We start from the raw sequence: 13,584 nt of genomic DNA, 5'->3' as shown, positions 1-13,584 counted from the left end.
AGGAAATAGTCACCAGGGCCTTGGATTTGTTCATTATATCCTGTGCAATTATGTTTTGTTTTGTTATTTTATGTAGGAGAATATATAAAAAATTATTGAACCATATAAAAGATGTTTACCGCATTCGTTTTGTTACGGATTTCGCGCAAAGCTACACGAGAGCCATCTTTGCTGGTCGTCCCTAATTTAGCAGTGTAAGACTCTTAGGCTACTCTTTTACCAACGAATAGTGAGATTGACTGGCACATTATAACGCCCCCACGGCTGAAAGGGCGAACATGTTTGGTGTAATGGGGATTCGAACCCGCGACCCTCAGATTGCGAGTCGAGCGCTATAACCACCAGGCCAAGCACAAAGTAGATACCACAACAAATTCATGGAAATTAACATAAATATAGCGGCATAACAAAATTGTATATCAGTGTTAAACTTGGCTATATTATTGTGCAATATATATATATAGTAACTCAAGCATTAAACATCCGCGACATAAGTAGTTCAACACAATATTAGATTGTAAGCTAGTTAAGGTAGTGAATTAGAAAAAGTCAATGAATTGAAAGACACTACAATGCAACATTTTTAATCTCATCAATAGTATGTAATATACAGAAACCAATCGACTACATTTGGTCTTCGATTTCTAATGACAGTTAAATGTTATTGTGTTTCTCTTCATTTTTCCATTTGCTTTTTAATTATTATGTGTATATTCTCACAGCAACCGTCGAAAGTGCGAAGTATAATATTTTTATATTCTACAATACATAATTTTATTACATCTTTCAGCAAGAAATCTGAGGTCTTATAACGCTATAAATCGGGTTTTAATACTCTCGGTGGGCACATGTGTTTTTTCTTATAGCAAAGCCAGAATGGGATACCTGCTGTGTCCACCGAGGGGAATCGAACCCCTGATTTTGGGGTTGTAAATCCGTAGACTTACAGCTGTTCCACTGGGGTACCGGTGGGCACAGAGGACTGTGTAGCTGTATTTAAACAAAATATAATTAGTTACGTTTCCCTTAAAGTGGACCGAAATACACAAAAATTTGACAATTATGTAACATTAGATGAAAATCTAAAAGGTATTATTGTTATTTAATCTAGTCGCAGCTACTTTTTATTGAGTTTCATTTGAATGATTTATCCACCATTTTTAATAATATGTTGTCAATAATAAATAATTATGTGAGGAAGAAAATCAGTTCTGATATGTTATTGTAAGGAGTATAAAAGGATTTATATACATGTAATTAACCTAAGGCCAATTGCGTGAACCTTCATTTTAAATTCAAACCTTATCTAAAATTCATATAGACTTCTCTTTCCCATTGTACCTGGCTTTAAAGCTAATATTTAGGTCACTAATTTATTCAAAATGGCATTAGTATTAATGACTTGATTATGAACTAGCTTTACTGTGCCTATGTTAGATTTTACTTGCTTCAAGACTTTGGATTAGTGTTCATGCTTTTAATATACAAATTTTACTTTTTTACAAAAATTGTCATATAGTGTTATTAAGGATGAATATCATTAGCGGTGGCAAATATAGAAAAGAGATAAAACGAAGAGTAAGAATAGCAAAAACGGCATTATTCAATCTTAAGGAATTTCTCAGAAGAGACAATAAACTAGAACTAAAAAAGAGACTTAATAATGAACGAAATAACTCTTACCTCGGACGCCGCCATCTTGATTTTCGTTCGATAAGCATTAGCATAAGCATTGAAAAACAAGTAGGGATCCTATAGTCCCTGAATTTTCTCAGTGTATAAAATGGCCTATTTTGTGTGTAATAATTTTATATAGGCTATACCTTCAAAGTAACATTGTAAAAATGAATTTAGTTACGACAATATTTAGTACGTGCGCAATATTCCAGACTGCTTAAACTGTCGACTACGTTCGTCACTTACGAGGTTCCCTTCAAGTAATCAACATCTAGACATTTTTAACTTGGCTATATTATTGTTTGTTTGTGTGTGTGTGTTCAATTTCCAACTTTGTATAGCAGGCAGCTGCATCGCCATCCTTTATGAAAAATAAGACAAATTAAAATAATTACAAAAAGTATTAATTCTAACTTAAATGTATATAGGACGATATAAACTTTTTTCTTCCTGTTAAACTTATTCATTATTTATATTCTCACTCTTGTTATTGTAATCTTGTGTCTTTACTACACTTACATTGACATAAAGAAGTCACACATTTATGCACTAACACTTTATTAATCCAAAAGTTTATTACCTTTCAGCTCATTTTGATTCAGTCTTATTCAGCTTCTTCTCGTCTAGGGGTAGGAGTATCATATTATCCAACAATTACAGTATTGTTGAAATAAAGTTACATTCGTATAGAGTTCTTCTCAAAATTACTTTTTTTTCTAAAGTATTATTTTATCGGAGAGTGTTTGTGTGCTGTTAACTGTGATTCTTTCAGAGATTTGTCACTTACGTTTATTAGAATAAAGCATTAGTTTTAACCAATTTTTATTTTATTTTTGAGAATATGAGCAGTTGGCATTCTGTCTTCTACTTATTTCATGTGTATCTGTAAGCAACAACTAAAGATGTTATAATTTCATTGCATACACCATTGGTTAGGTCATTTGGAATGTTGTTTTCAGTCTTGGGCTTCTTACCTTAGGAATGGCATTCAATTATTGGAAATGGTTCGGGGGACAATTATTAGGATGATATCTGGGATGGAAAGGTTGCCGTACAAATATAGGTTAAAATTTCTGATTTTTTTTTTCTAGAAAGAAGAAAGGAATTAAAGGAGCTTTGATTAAGGTGTTTAAGATTGTTAAGAAAATTACCAGCGTTGATGCATCATCTTTTCTCGTACTTAATGATGACAATAGTAGGGCTAGGGGACACAAATATAAATGTGGGCATAGTAGGCGTAATCTTCAGCCAAGACAGGTTTATTTTCCTATCAGGATGGATGGCCTATAGAATGGATTATCTTTTAATGTGCTTGATACAGATATTTTATGGGAGTGTAAAGTAAGGCTTGGTAAATATTTGAATAGCTGGCTTTAAATGTTTTATTTTGAAGTATAGTTTGGAGGATGAGACAGCTTAGATGGTCCTTAAATTATATATATGTATATACATATTTCAGTATTTCAAAAATAGAAACATCCATACCCGAACGTCAGAGATCTCTGCCTTAGTTGGTCCACGTGCACATAAAATGTTATTCAGTTTGAAAATTCCTGTTGTAGTTTATGTGATAAAAAACAAAAAGACTAATTTACAAATGTTTGTTGTCGATGTAATCTGAAAATGATTTATTTGTTTATTGTTAAGCTTAAGGCTATACAATGGACTATCTGTGCTCTGCCCACGCAGGTATAGCAACGCGATTTTTAGTGGTATAAGCCTTCAGATTTACCGCTGAGCCACTGGAGAGCTTGAAACTGAAACCTTGACCAATACATCATCTCTACAAAATGCGTTATGTTTTAATATAAGAGAATATATTTTGAAAAGCAGAGATATACTTTTTTAGCATTTTTTAAAAATTTTAATGAACATATTTAATAACATTTTAAGGTATACATGTTATTATGCGTTTTGCTTCTGCGTGCGATTAGATAGCAAATTCCACAAGAGTGAGCCACCATCTTAACCTCTTTCCTTTACTACATCTCGATCCATCAACTTCTAACGTCAGAAAAATACTCAAGCCTTCGGTTTAGTTAAGCCTGAATTCGTACCTGCCCAAGGGCTAGGTGTGCTTTAATAATTATGAAGGAAGAATCAAGGTGTTCATTTTGTGTGAAGCTCTTTAAATGGTTTCCAGTCTTGTTTATAACTGCTGTCATTGGTTGGTCATATTACTCCTATGTTATTCAGCTGTGCTTCCGTGAGTTGATAGAGTATACATACTCGGTATTTAGTCTTAATTAAGTCAGTTAAAAGTTAGGCTTATGACTAACATTAACAGTATTAAACTTTGAGAGCAGTGTTAATAATTAATTATCATTATTCATGATTTCATTTTCAATCATTCTAAACGTATAATTATCTTCTAACACAGAATATGTGATATAAATTATGTAATCTAAATTTGTTTGTTGTGCTTTTAAAATGTTTCGAAAGTTTGTGTAATGCCTCTTTATAATATAAACTGTGTAAGTGTAACTGTAAGTTGTAACAATTTTTGAACCATTTCCAATGATTTGGAAGTAGTTCAAAAACTAGGCTCTAGGCCTTTTATATATATATATATAAAGCTTCTTAGTTAATGCTGATGCAATGGATATGGTTTCTCAATTCCACTGGAGCATGAATTACTCTTCAATTTTCAAATTCAGGTTTCACTTTCAGTATATGATCCTTCTCAACCTTGTATAATTAATTTACTAATAATGAAAAAGTAAACATTTAAGATTTTATTTTATCTCGAATAAAATTTTGTTATTTTTCGTTATAGTGAATGTAAGAGCATAGGCTGCAGAACTGGGGTGGGGGCACTGGGAACACATACCCCCCTAATTTTTACCTGATAGTAAATTGCCCCTTTGAATGGAACATACATAGACTGCTTGTGTATAATTAATTATTAGAGAAAGTCATTGTTTTGACTTTGAACTTAATGATCACAGTTAACATAGCAAATAAGGTGTCCCAATCATTGGTATCAACCCCAAATCAAAATTTGTTAATCTGCCCATGTGTAACAGTGTAGGTATAGATGAAAAGGCTTTGAAAGTATATTTAAATGCTCAAGTTTTAATTCTTCTGGTCATCCCTATAAATTTTAGCTTGGTATAATTGATCATATAAATTATACGAAGCTGAAGTTTAGAGGGATAACCAGGAGAATTAAAAACTTGCCATACATAATAATTTAACTAAAGGCTGTATAACATTTTCAGGTAAGTGAAATATTTTAAAAACCTTATTAAGATCCTAAATTTTGGTGAAGTTAAAAGGAGCATGATTTGCCCTCAACTTAAAAAATTTCAATGTTTTATTAACAAAAATATATATGAACTAAAATATTTTTTAAAATAAAATATCTGAGACAGCACTGATAACATTGCCTGCATGATGCTAACAGCTGCAGAATCACAACTAAATATACAAAAGAAAATAGAGAGATACAACAAGTAGGTAAGGCCTATGTACATTGTAGTGATAAATTAAAGATAATACTTTCCATAATTAGCAGCAGAGTATATAAAATGAAATCAGTTTGTTTGTACATACAGACAGCCTGGGACAATTTGATCTTTCAAAGCTGTTCTTTTATACCCTTCCTTGGGAAAAGTAAACATTTAAAGCCACCATTTATATTTCAGGGAATCATCAGTTCCCCTTTTAAATTCCTGTAAAGTGCTACTTTTAATGGCAGTTCATTCCAGTAATCAATAAATCCGCTAGAAGAATAAAACTATCTTACCTAAAGCATAGTCTATCTTTTCCAAGTTTTAAACTTGTGTCCTCTCATCCTGTTATCTTTAGAATATAATACAAAGAAATTGGAGCCTTTTACTTATCAATATCCCAGATAATCTTACAAACATCAATAAGATTACTACTTACCCTTCATTTCTCAAGAGAATATAAATTAAGAGATCATAACTATTCCTTTAAGATAACCTTTCCTCCAAGGATCCATTATAGTAGTCCTTTCTCTGAATCCTCTCCAATAACTCAGTATCTTTTCTTAGCTAAAAAGACCAAAACTATCACTGTTCAAAGTGAGGTCTAACTTTTCTTAAGAGTAGGTGTGCAAAGAAAGATTAGAAGGACCCAAGGCCAATGGTTCCTTGTTCTTCACAAATTGTGTTATATTAATTATGTGGCCTAAATTATAACAATCCAAGTATATTACCTTTCACTTACTACATTTAAAGGTCTTTTATCAAATATTTATACAACTTACCAATTGATCAAAGTCAGTCTGTAATATCTGAACATTCTGAACAGTAAAATATACAAATTATGCTATTAATGTAAATAAGATTAAATAAAAAAAGACCCAAATACTATTCACTTGTGCACTTCACTAGTAATACAGGTTGAGTTTCATTTGACTCCATGAATAACCTTTTGAATTCTCCCATCCAACCATCTTAAATCCAATAATAAGTTTTTCTTCAACCCCTACCAATGTGATGTTCTTAGATAACTATTTGTATGGCACCTTATCAAAAGCTGTTTAATAATCTAAGTATATCAAGTCCACACCGTTCCCTTCACCCAGATGAAAAATAATATCCTCAAAAAAAAAATTAGTAAAGTAAGGTTTTATTTTCTTTAGTGACCCCATGTTGGCTTGTATTTATCAGGTTGTTTAGAGTGTTTCAGAAATACAGAAATTTAAACTAACTTGTCTGTAATTTTCAAAACAACTCTTATTGCCCTGTTTACTGAAAAAGTAGTAGCTTAAGCAACTTGCTAATATTCACTGTCTGTTGATCTACCAAAAATGAAAGAGAATGAGGCTTGCATATTTGATCTTTGATTTCCTTTAAAATCCTGGTGAAAACCTTGTCTGGTCCTGGAGCATTATTTTCAATTTTTCAGTCTTTCTACTTGCCATGTAGAGATTAATATTTACATGATTTTAGTGAATTTTAGTATTTATCATGAAATGCTGAGCGTTGGGAATATTGCTGGTATCTTCTGATCATTTAACCCTTTATCAACATTGTCAACATTTGGATATATGTACTATAACATTTTGCTCACCTTTAATATGTATAAACATGTATCAGCTAGCAGTTTCTCATAAGCCCATTTTAATTTTCTAATTTCTTTAATAGCCACCCCACCTCCTGTTTTAAAAGTCCACCACCATTAACTAACTTATAATCTGGAATTGAATATATAATTCCTGTTATCAATGTTCTCTACTCCTAACCAAGTTTCAGTATTTCCATTATATCACAATCCAGGGAATAATTTATTCAGTATTGTGTCACACTTTGGGATCCAACTTGGTCCTAGTTGTGTTTCAGTCATACCTTGCTTAGCACAAACTGTGATACAATTCTTATTACAACAATTGTATAATCAGGATCTGAGTATTTTTTAATTATCCCTAATTTTTATTATTCTCTATGTACAATTCATAAAGGCAAGTGATGTTCAGTTTGATTATAATATTACTGGATAAAAATATACATTTTTGAGGAGTTAACCTAACTTATGATTTGTTTTGTTTATATATCTTGGAACATGGTCTGATTTTCATTTTGGAAGATAAAGATATATTTTGGTTAGGAAAATATATTGTCAGTAGGCCTAGAGAGAAAATACATTTTACAGTAGAATTTTCAAGGATAAGAATTCCTAGAAATAATAAGTATAGTGTTAAAATGTTTTTTTTACAGAAAATAGTCTTTTGAATATTTTTTTTCTACAATTCAAATAATTTAATGCAGTATTTTGCTTTTGTAGATTGCTTGCACCTGGGACAACTAGTTAGCATTGTGCTGATACAGTGATATTAAAATTTTTCCAACTGCTATCCAGAATTGTTTTGTTTTTTATAGTTGATGCTGTGCAAAATATTTAAAACAAATTACCCTGTAGCTTTTAGAGTTGGATGATTCGTAGTGTTTGCTAATCAAATAATAAATGGGCTCATTAATTGATTAAATTTAAATTATTGATTAGTACATGCCTCCTACAACTCTCCCATTTCCATTCACATTGTTTTTAGTATTTTTATGTAATTAAAAAATATTGATATTCTGGACATTTCTTACTTAGCAAATTAATTATTAATGTTGACTAAATACCACTAAATGGTTGCCATTATGTTTGCTTTTTAGATATGCAGTAACATCACACTGATCTTCTGTAAATCGAATAAACTGATAAATAATGAAAACATGTTCTACTATTACCAGTAAGCATAATAATATTCAATAATAATAGTCAAAATAATATTCAATAAAGATTTGAGTCATCAGAATATTTTGCAGTCACCTACCATATTTACTAAACAGTAAACTTATCTGATTCGATGTCTTTATTTTATTTGGTGAACATAATAAAAAAAACACATCATGTTTACAAATATTGCAATTAATAAAACCATTTAAGAGGTAAAATCACCATAAGTATATATATATATTCCTGTCTATGTAAATACTTGTACCTGATGATGAAAACCTTTCACCAAACATTGTATATTTGTTACTGTATTAAACTTGTAATTAAGTTTTCTTTGTTACCCATTCAAGTTGTTGAAATATAGTTAGAATTAACGTATGAGATTGACTCCAAAATTTGGCTCAAAAATTTTATAAAGTGGAAAAAACATGAAAAGCCAGAGGAAGCCGTGTCTTCAAAGTTCAGACACAATAATTTAGAATGAAGTTACATTTTTATACTAAACTTTGCATGTGAAAATGTACCATACAGGTAGTGCACAAGATTTATTCACTTAGTTTCATGTTGTAACAATACTGTGTACACCTTTCATACTTTTTATTCTAGACAATTCAGTATTGTTTTAGGATTATGATGGAACCTTAAGTGTTGTATCTACAACGATGCAGTTACTCAAAATGCTTTTTAATAAATCAAGAGATATGAATAATTATTTTATTTATTAGGTAAATGAGTATTTAGCTAAAATAAAAACCTAGTATTTTTGATATTATTCATGAAGCCCAAATTTGAAGTCAACATAAAAATTAGAACAACCTCAATTTATTTTATAAAACAAAACTTTTGATTATTATAATATCTTACAAAGTTTGAGAACTGTTCAGAAATAAGTAAGAATAAAAACATAAAGTTTATTCAGATATAGTATTATTGTGTTAACAAATATCATTTGACTTCTTTACACTAGCTGGTGTGATACCAGTTACCTGTTTTATAAAGTTAGCTGTGTAACATTTGAACCCAATTTTCAGTAATTGTTAATATGAAAAAGAGACTTCCACTACAACATTATACTATTTTGGATTAATAAGTGTTGACCATATTATCCTAAAATAAATTAATCAAAGTTAAAATAACATTAGTATATTCTTTAAATGATTAACTCAGTCAGGTTATGATCTAGTGATTTCAAAATTTGTATCTGTATTTCTAGTAATGTGATTGGTATGAAAATGAAAGTTAGAAACAAACATTAGTGCTATATTAAACTTGTAATACTTAGTTACATTTATGACTTAATTTATTGTAAATTAAATTAATCAACTGTTGAAATAATTGGAAACATTAATTTCAATTAATTGATTATTTTTATGACATTAATTAATTAATCAGTTAGTTTATGAGACACTAATCAGTGTAATCACTGCTTGTAGTTTAAATGATTATATTGATTAATTTGACCATCACTAGTTATCTTCCATTTCAACTTGAACCCTGAACTCATCCATTTATTCCTAATATTAGCAGCTAATCTTATTCTTAAATCTGTTGTGTTTATTTTCAAATATTTTCTTTTGTAACTAAGAAATTAAAACATAGATAATATAAAAATTTGAATTATAAAGTATGTTTTAATGTCAAGTTTATTGACATAAATTGCTAATAAAGAAGATCAATTATCTCTTAATATCACTGCCAAAAGGTCAAGCCGTGCACTTTAACCTACTCTATCCAGAGTGTTAATTGATTAGTGTTGTTACTTATGAAAATAATCAACTAATCAAAATTAGTGTTTCTGATTATACTATTTTTGATGATTATAACTATCCATGATTAATTGAGTATGAAATTTTACTAATTGCCCACCTTTAGCTTTATGTCTTAATAAAGGTAGGAATTTCATTATAGATGTGAAAGGTTAATCTTGATGAGTAACAACGATCTAAATTGTGTTTTTGTATACTCAGTTTTAGATGCATTATCAAGTATGAATAGTGTACTTTATTGCTAAAAATGTAACATTTATTTCACTAGAAGTAGGAGATCTGAGAGTATCATTCATTAAATGTGGATAAAGCTGAAAAGTGATATTCTAATTCTGTTTTTACAGTAACTGTGGAGGATATGGATGAGAAAGGTAAGCCAGAATTAAATACAATTCATTCCAACTAAAATTTGTCCATCACTGAGTCAGCAGCAAGTCTACTGACATACAACTCTAACTAAAAACAGGGTTCAATTCCCCGAGGTGGAGACAGCAGATAGTCCAATGTAGTTTTGCTCTTAGACAAACAACTGAAGTTTATGTAACATCATATATTCTCATAATAGTATATTTTCTATGAAACTAAATATTTCAAAGTTTTCTTGTCATGTAATTAAAATACAGATATGTGTGTGATTGTAAACATGTAGCTTGATGTGCCATGAATATAATGAATATTGTTCTGTGTATAAAATCATCATGTTGGTGCTTTGATAAACTGTTAATAATGTGTATGTGTAAGCTTTCCTCTGTGTTTGAAATCATTGTTTTAATAACATTGATGGGTTGAAACTAATACATTAAGAAACACTGGTACGTTTTACCCTCTATGAGTGAATGATAAAGTTTTGCACTTTTATAAATATTTTTATTTTTCATTCTTCTTTGTAAAGCTAGTTTGTGGAAATTGTACTAGATCAAGGTATTTTAAGCAACCTGCTCGTACCTGGATATGAACTCTGATCCTCTTAACTCTTACCAGTGCTGCAGCTGATGCTGTAGTAAAGCTCAAGCCTCAAGTAAACACTTTCACATCTCATCCATTGCAAAATTTTAGTGTTAGTGTGACATTCGTCGAGCTGTTGTACTGACAGGATCATTTTGTTCTTTGGTAGGCTCAATTGATTGAAAAATGGTGTCAATGAAAAAAAAATAGCAAAGAATGATAAGTCAAGCAGCATTAAGCAGCTTTTACGGGTTCCTGTAAATTTAAATATAAATTTGATTTTAATATATTTATTGCAATTTGTAATTTTTTGTTCACAGTTTGTTATCTCATAACCTATCATCCATTACTTGTATTGTTCCTGTGGTCCTACTGGCAAACAATATTTACAGATGTATATTCCATTCCAAAACAGGCAAGTGAATCTTAAATATTGAATTAAAAACTATTTGCTTGACTGAAAGTTTCTGTGATGCTGTAATACACAATAAGGAATAACTTGTACATTAAATTGTGTCATATTATATGTATATATTTCAATAACTCTTGGCTTTTATCACACTACAAACACATACAAACTTGAATGTTTATTTATTTTATAGCAAAAGAATGATTGAAAAGTTTAATATTATAATTGTGTTAAATGATTTTTGGAGATAAATTTACCCTTTGTTTTAGGCTTTTGACAAGTTACCTACATGTATGTAATGTAAGAAATATGCAACAATTTTGTTTTTATGAAAACTGGATCTGGGTGACTTTTTTTTCAAACCTTGTGTGTGTTTGGCTGATTTTAAAACAGAAATAGGATACTAGAATGCCTTAATAGAAGTTTTAAGCTTTGTTAACTTAGGGAAAGGGGGCGGGACATGCACATTAGTGTGTGGAATGTCTTGAAAAAAGTGAAGAAAAGTACTTGTAGATTAATCCCTGCACACTTGTTTGAAATCAAATTTTAAGCTTTTTATCTTATTCAGGAAGGGTATGGACAAATCAGCTGTTAAATTGTGTTAAGTTCTATGTTAATGATAAGTAACTTTAACATTAGAAGTAGTAATTTTGAGCTCTGTCATCTTTGTTTATGGTATATATTTCTTTTAATATTTTAAATTTTTACAGCAATTTAAGTTATGCTGTATTTTGTGTAGGTTTCTCAAATATATTTAATTTTAATATAATAAGAGTTGATATTTGGGTAGGCCTAAAAGCTTGCCTGTGTTTTTTTTAAAACGCCAAGGGTTTCTGATGTTCTATGTAGGAATTCACATGGAAAATTACTTTTCTAGAATGTGTTGTACAAGTAAAAATTGCGGAAATGTAGTTTTGTTTTTAAGAGACATTTGCCTACGGTGTGTGTGAGAGAAACATTGGTGTTATTGAAAAAAAATTGGTGTTGTAGTTGGGAAGAAAAGGCTTACAGCTTAGAATTCAGCTATGATGATGGGAAATTTTAACTTAAGAGTAAGAAATTTATTTTCTTTTATAAGACTATATTGAAACTGTATTGATAGTACTGTGTGCAGTTTTAGTCTGTTTATTGGAAAGATAACATGCCGTAAAAAAGTGCAGAGGCAAGCTACTTGAATGATACGTAGTTTAAAATATTTGGGTTACATTACATGAAGAGAGGCTTAAAGATGTGTAATTGTTTTTTTTTGAAGTAATATGATTAAGATTTGAAATTGAAAGGGCTTGGATAATCTGTATTTGAGTTGTTTTTTGAGTGACAAAATAATATTGGAAATTCCAACTTGAATATTAGGAGTAATAAGTTTGGCTTTGCAAATGTAGAAACCCAACCCAACCCTGCCTACATAACCTTCCTCAAATCATCCTGTATCATCGTGTATCATCAGTGTATCATCAGTTTGGTGCTGATTGATCAAGAAATGTGGAAATGTATAAGGAACAGATACACACACATATTGATGTTTGTTTATGTAGATTAAAATATATGAATTAAAAGCTCAATTAACTATTTTTTCTTTTCCTGTGAAGCTGGATCTATATTATAATAGAAATTTTATTGGAATTGGTGAAAATTGATCCATTTTGTAGAAAAACATAAATAAATAATTATAAAATCAGGTGTATTAGTTGCAGTTTCTTTTCTAGTTTAAAATACCAGCTGCTGAATTTGAGAAACTCCAAAAAGAACCAAATGAAGAAAATCAGCGTCGTCTTCTTGAACAGTTGTCAACAGACCTCCCTGTTTTGTGCCGTACTTTTAGTGGTGGTAAAGTACCAGTCTGTATTTAATTGCTGTATATTTAAGTTCACATGTAATCATTTAAACAAAATATACTTATTTGTACTTTTGATATTCTAAAATAATTTAGTCAGATACATTTTAGTAAAATTAAATGTTTTTGTTATTGATAATAATTGAACAAGAATAATAAAAATTGTTAATTTAAAAGGGGGGATAGGGACCATCAAAAAGTACATAAAAAAGTTGAATCAAAATGCAAAGATTATATTTCCAAGCCTACAACTGGGGATATTTCCAAGCCTACAACTGGGGATTCTTAAAAAAAAAAAAGGAAATAAACAAGGCTGGAAATAGTGTATACATTATTTTCTCAAGCTACAAATCTTTATTTTGACTCCAAATGTAAAGTACTTATCAGTTTTAGTGGAGTCAAAGTAGGGATTTGTAGGATTTACTAATCTTGTTTCTTAAGTTTTTTTTTTTTATGTTCATGTATGGTGAATAAATTTTAAGCTATATACGTGCATATGTGTTCTGTTGATTGTTACTTGTTTTTGAACAGTTTACTGCTGCATTGGCTTTTTTTCCACCCAACCACCACACTAATCTTGCTCAAAATAAATAACAAATGTATGACAAAGAATAAACACATCTACTGGTGCAACTACAACAAACAAAATGAAAGTTCGATGACGTGGAACCCACTTTGAGACTAATAATGCTTGGAGACGGCTTGAAAGGGTAATGAAAAAAAACTTTAATATAAGTTTAACATTACAGCAAATGTGC

The 13,584-nt window shown here is 30.1% G+C and overlaps 1 protein-coding gene across 5 annotated transcripts in view; it reads left to right on the top strand.

The window, feature by feature from the left end:
- The first annotated feature begins 3,670 nt into the window (after positions 1-3,670).
- Positions 3,671-13,584, top strand: part of LOC106467465 (palmitoyltransferase ZDHHC2-like) — a 60,522-nt gene continuing 50,608 nt past the window's right edge. For 4 of the 5 annotated variants that reach the window (XR_002612425.1, XR_002612424.1, XM_013927823.2 and 1 more), the window contains exons 1-4: positions 3,671-3,883; positions 9,983-10,009; positions 10,904-10,998; positions 12,699-12,819. Coding sequence is in view for 2 of the 5 variants with exons in the window: in XM_013927823.2 (XP_013783277.1) it covers positions 3,766-3,883; positions 9,983-10,009; positions 10,904-10,998; positions 12,699-12,819 (361 nt within the window). In the remaining 3 variants the exon portion in view is untranslated. Of the gene's footprint in view, positions 3,884-7,821; positions 7,886-9,982; positions 10,010-10,903; positions 10,999-12,698; positions 12,820-13,584 lie in introns of those variants that run through there. The other variant, XR_002612426.1, reaches the window with a different exon arrangement.

The sequence above is a fragment of the Limulus polyphemus genome, unplaced genomic scaffold, assembly GCF_000517525.1.
Source record: "Limulus polyphemus unplaced genomic scaffold, Limulus_polyphemus-2.1.2 Scaffold2624, whole genome shotgun sequence".
NCBI lineage: Eukaryota > Metazoa > Arthropoda > Merostomata > Xiphosura > Limulidae > Limulus > Limulus polyphemus.
The sequence above is the reverse complement of the archived record's forward strand: the minus strand, read 5'-3'. Positions and strand labels throughout refer to the sequence as shown.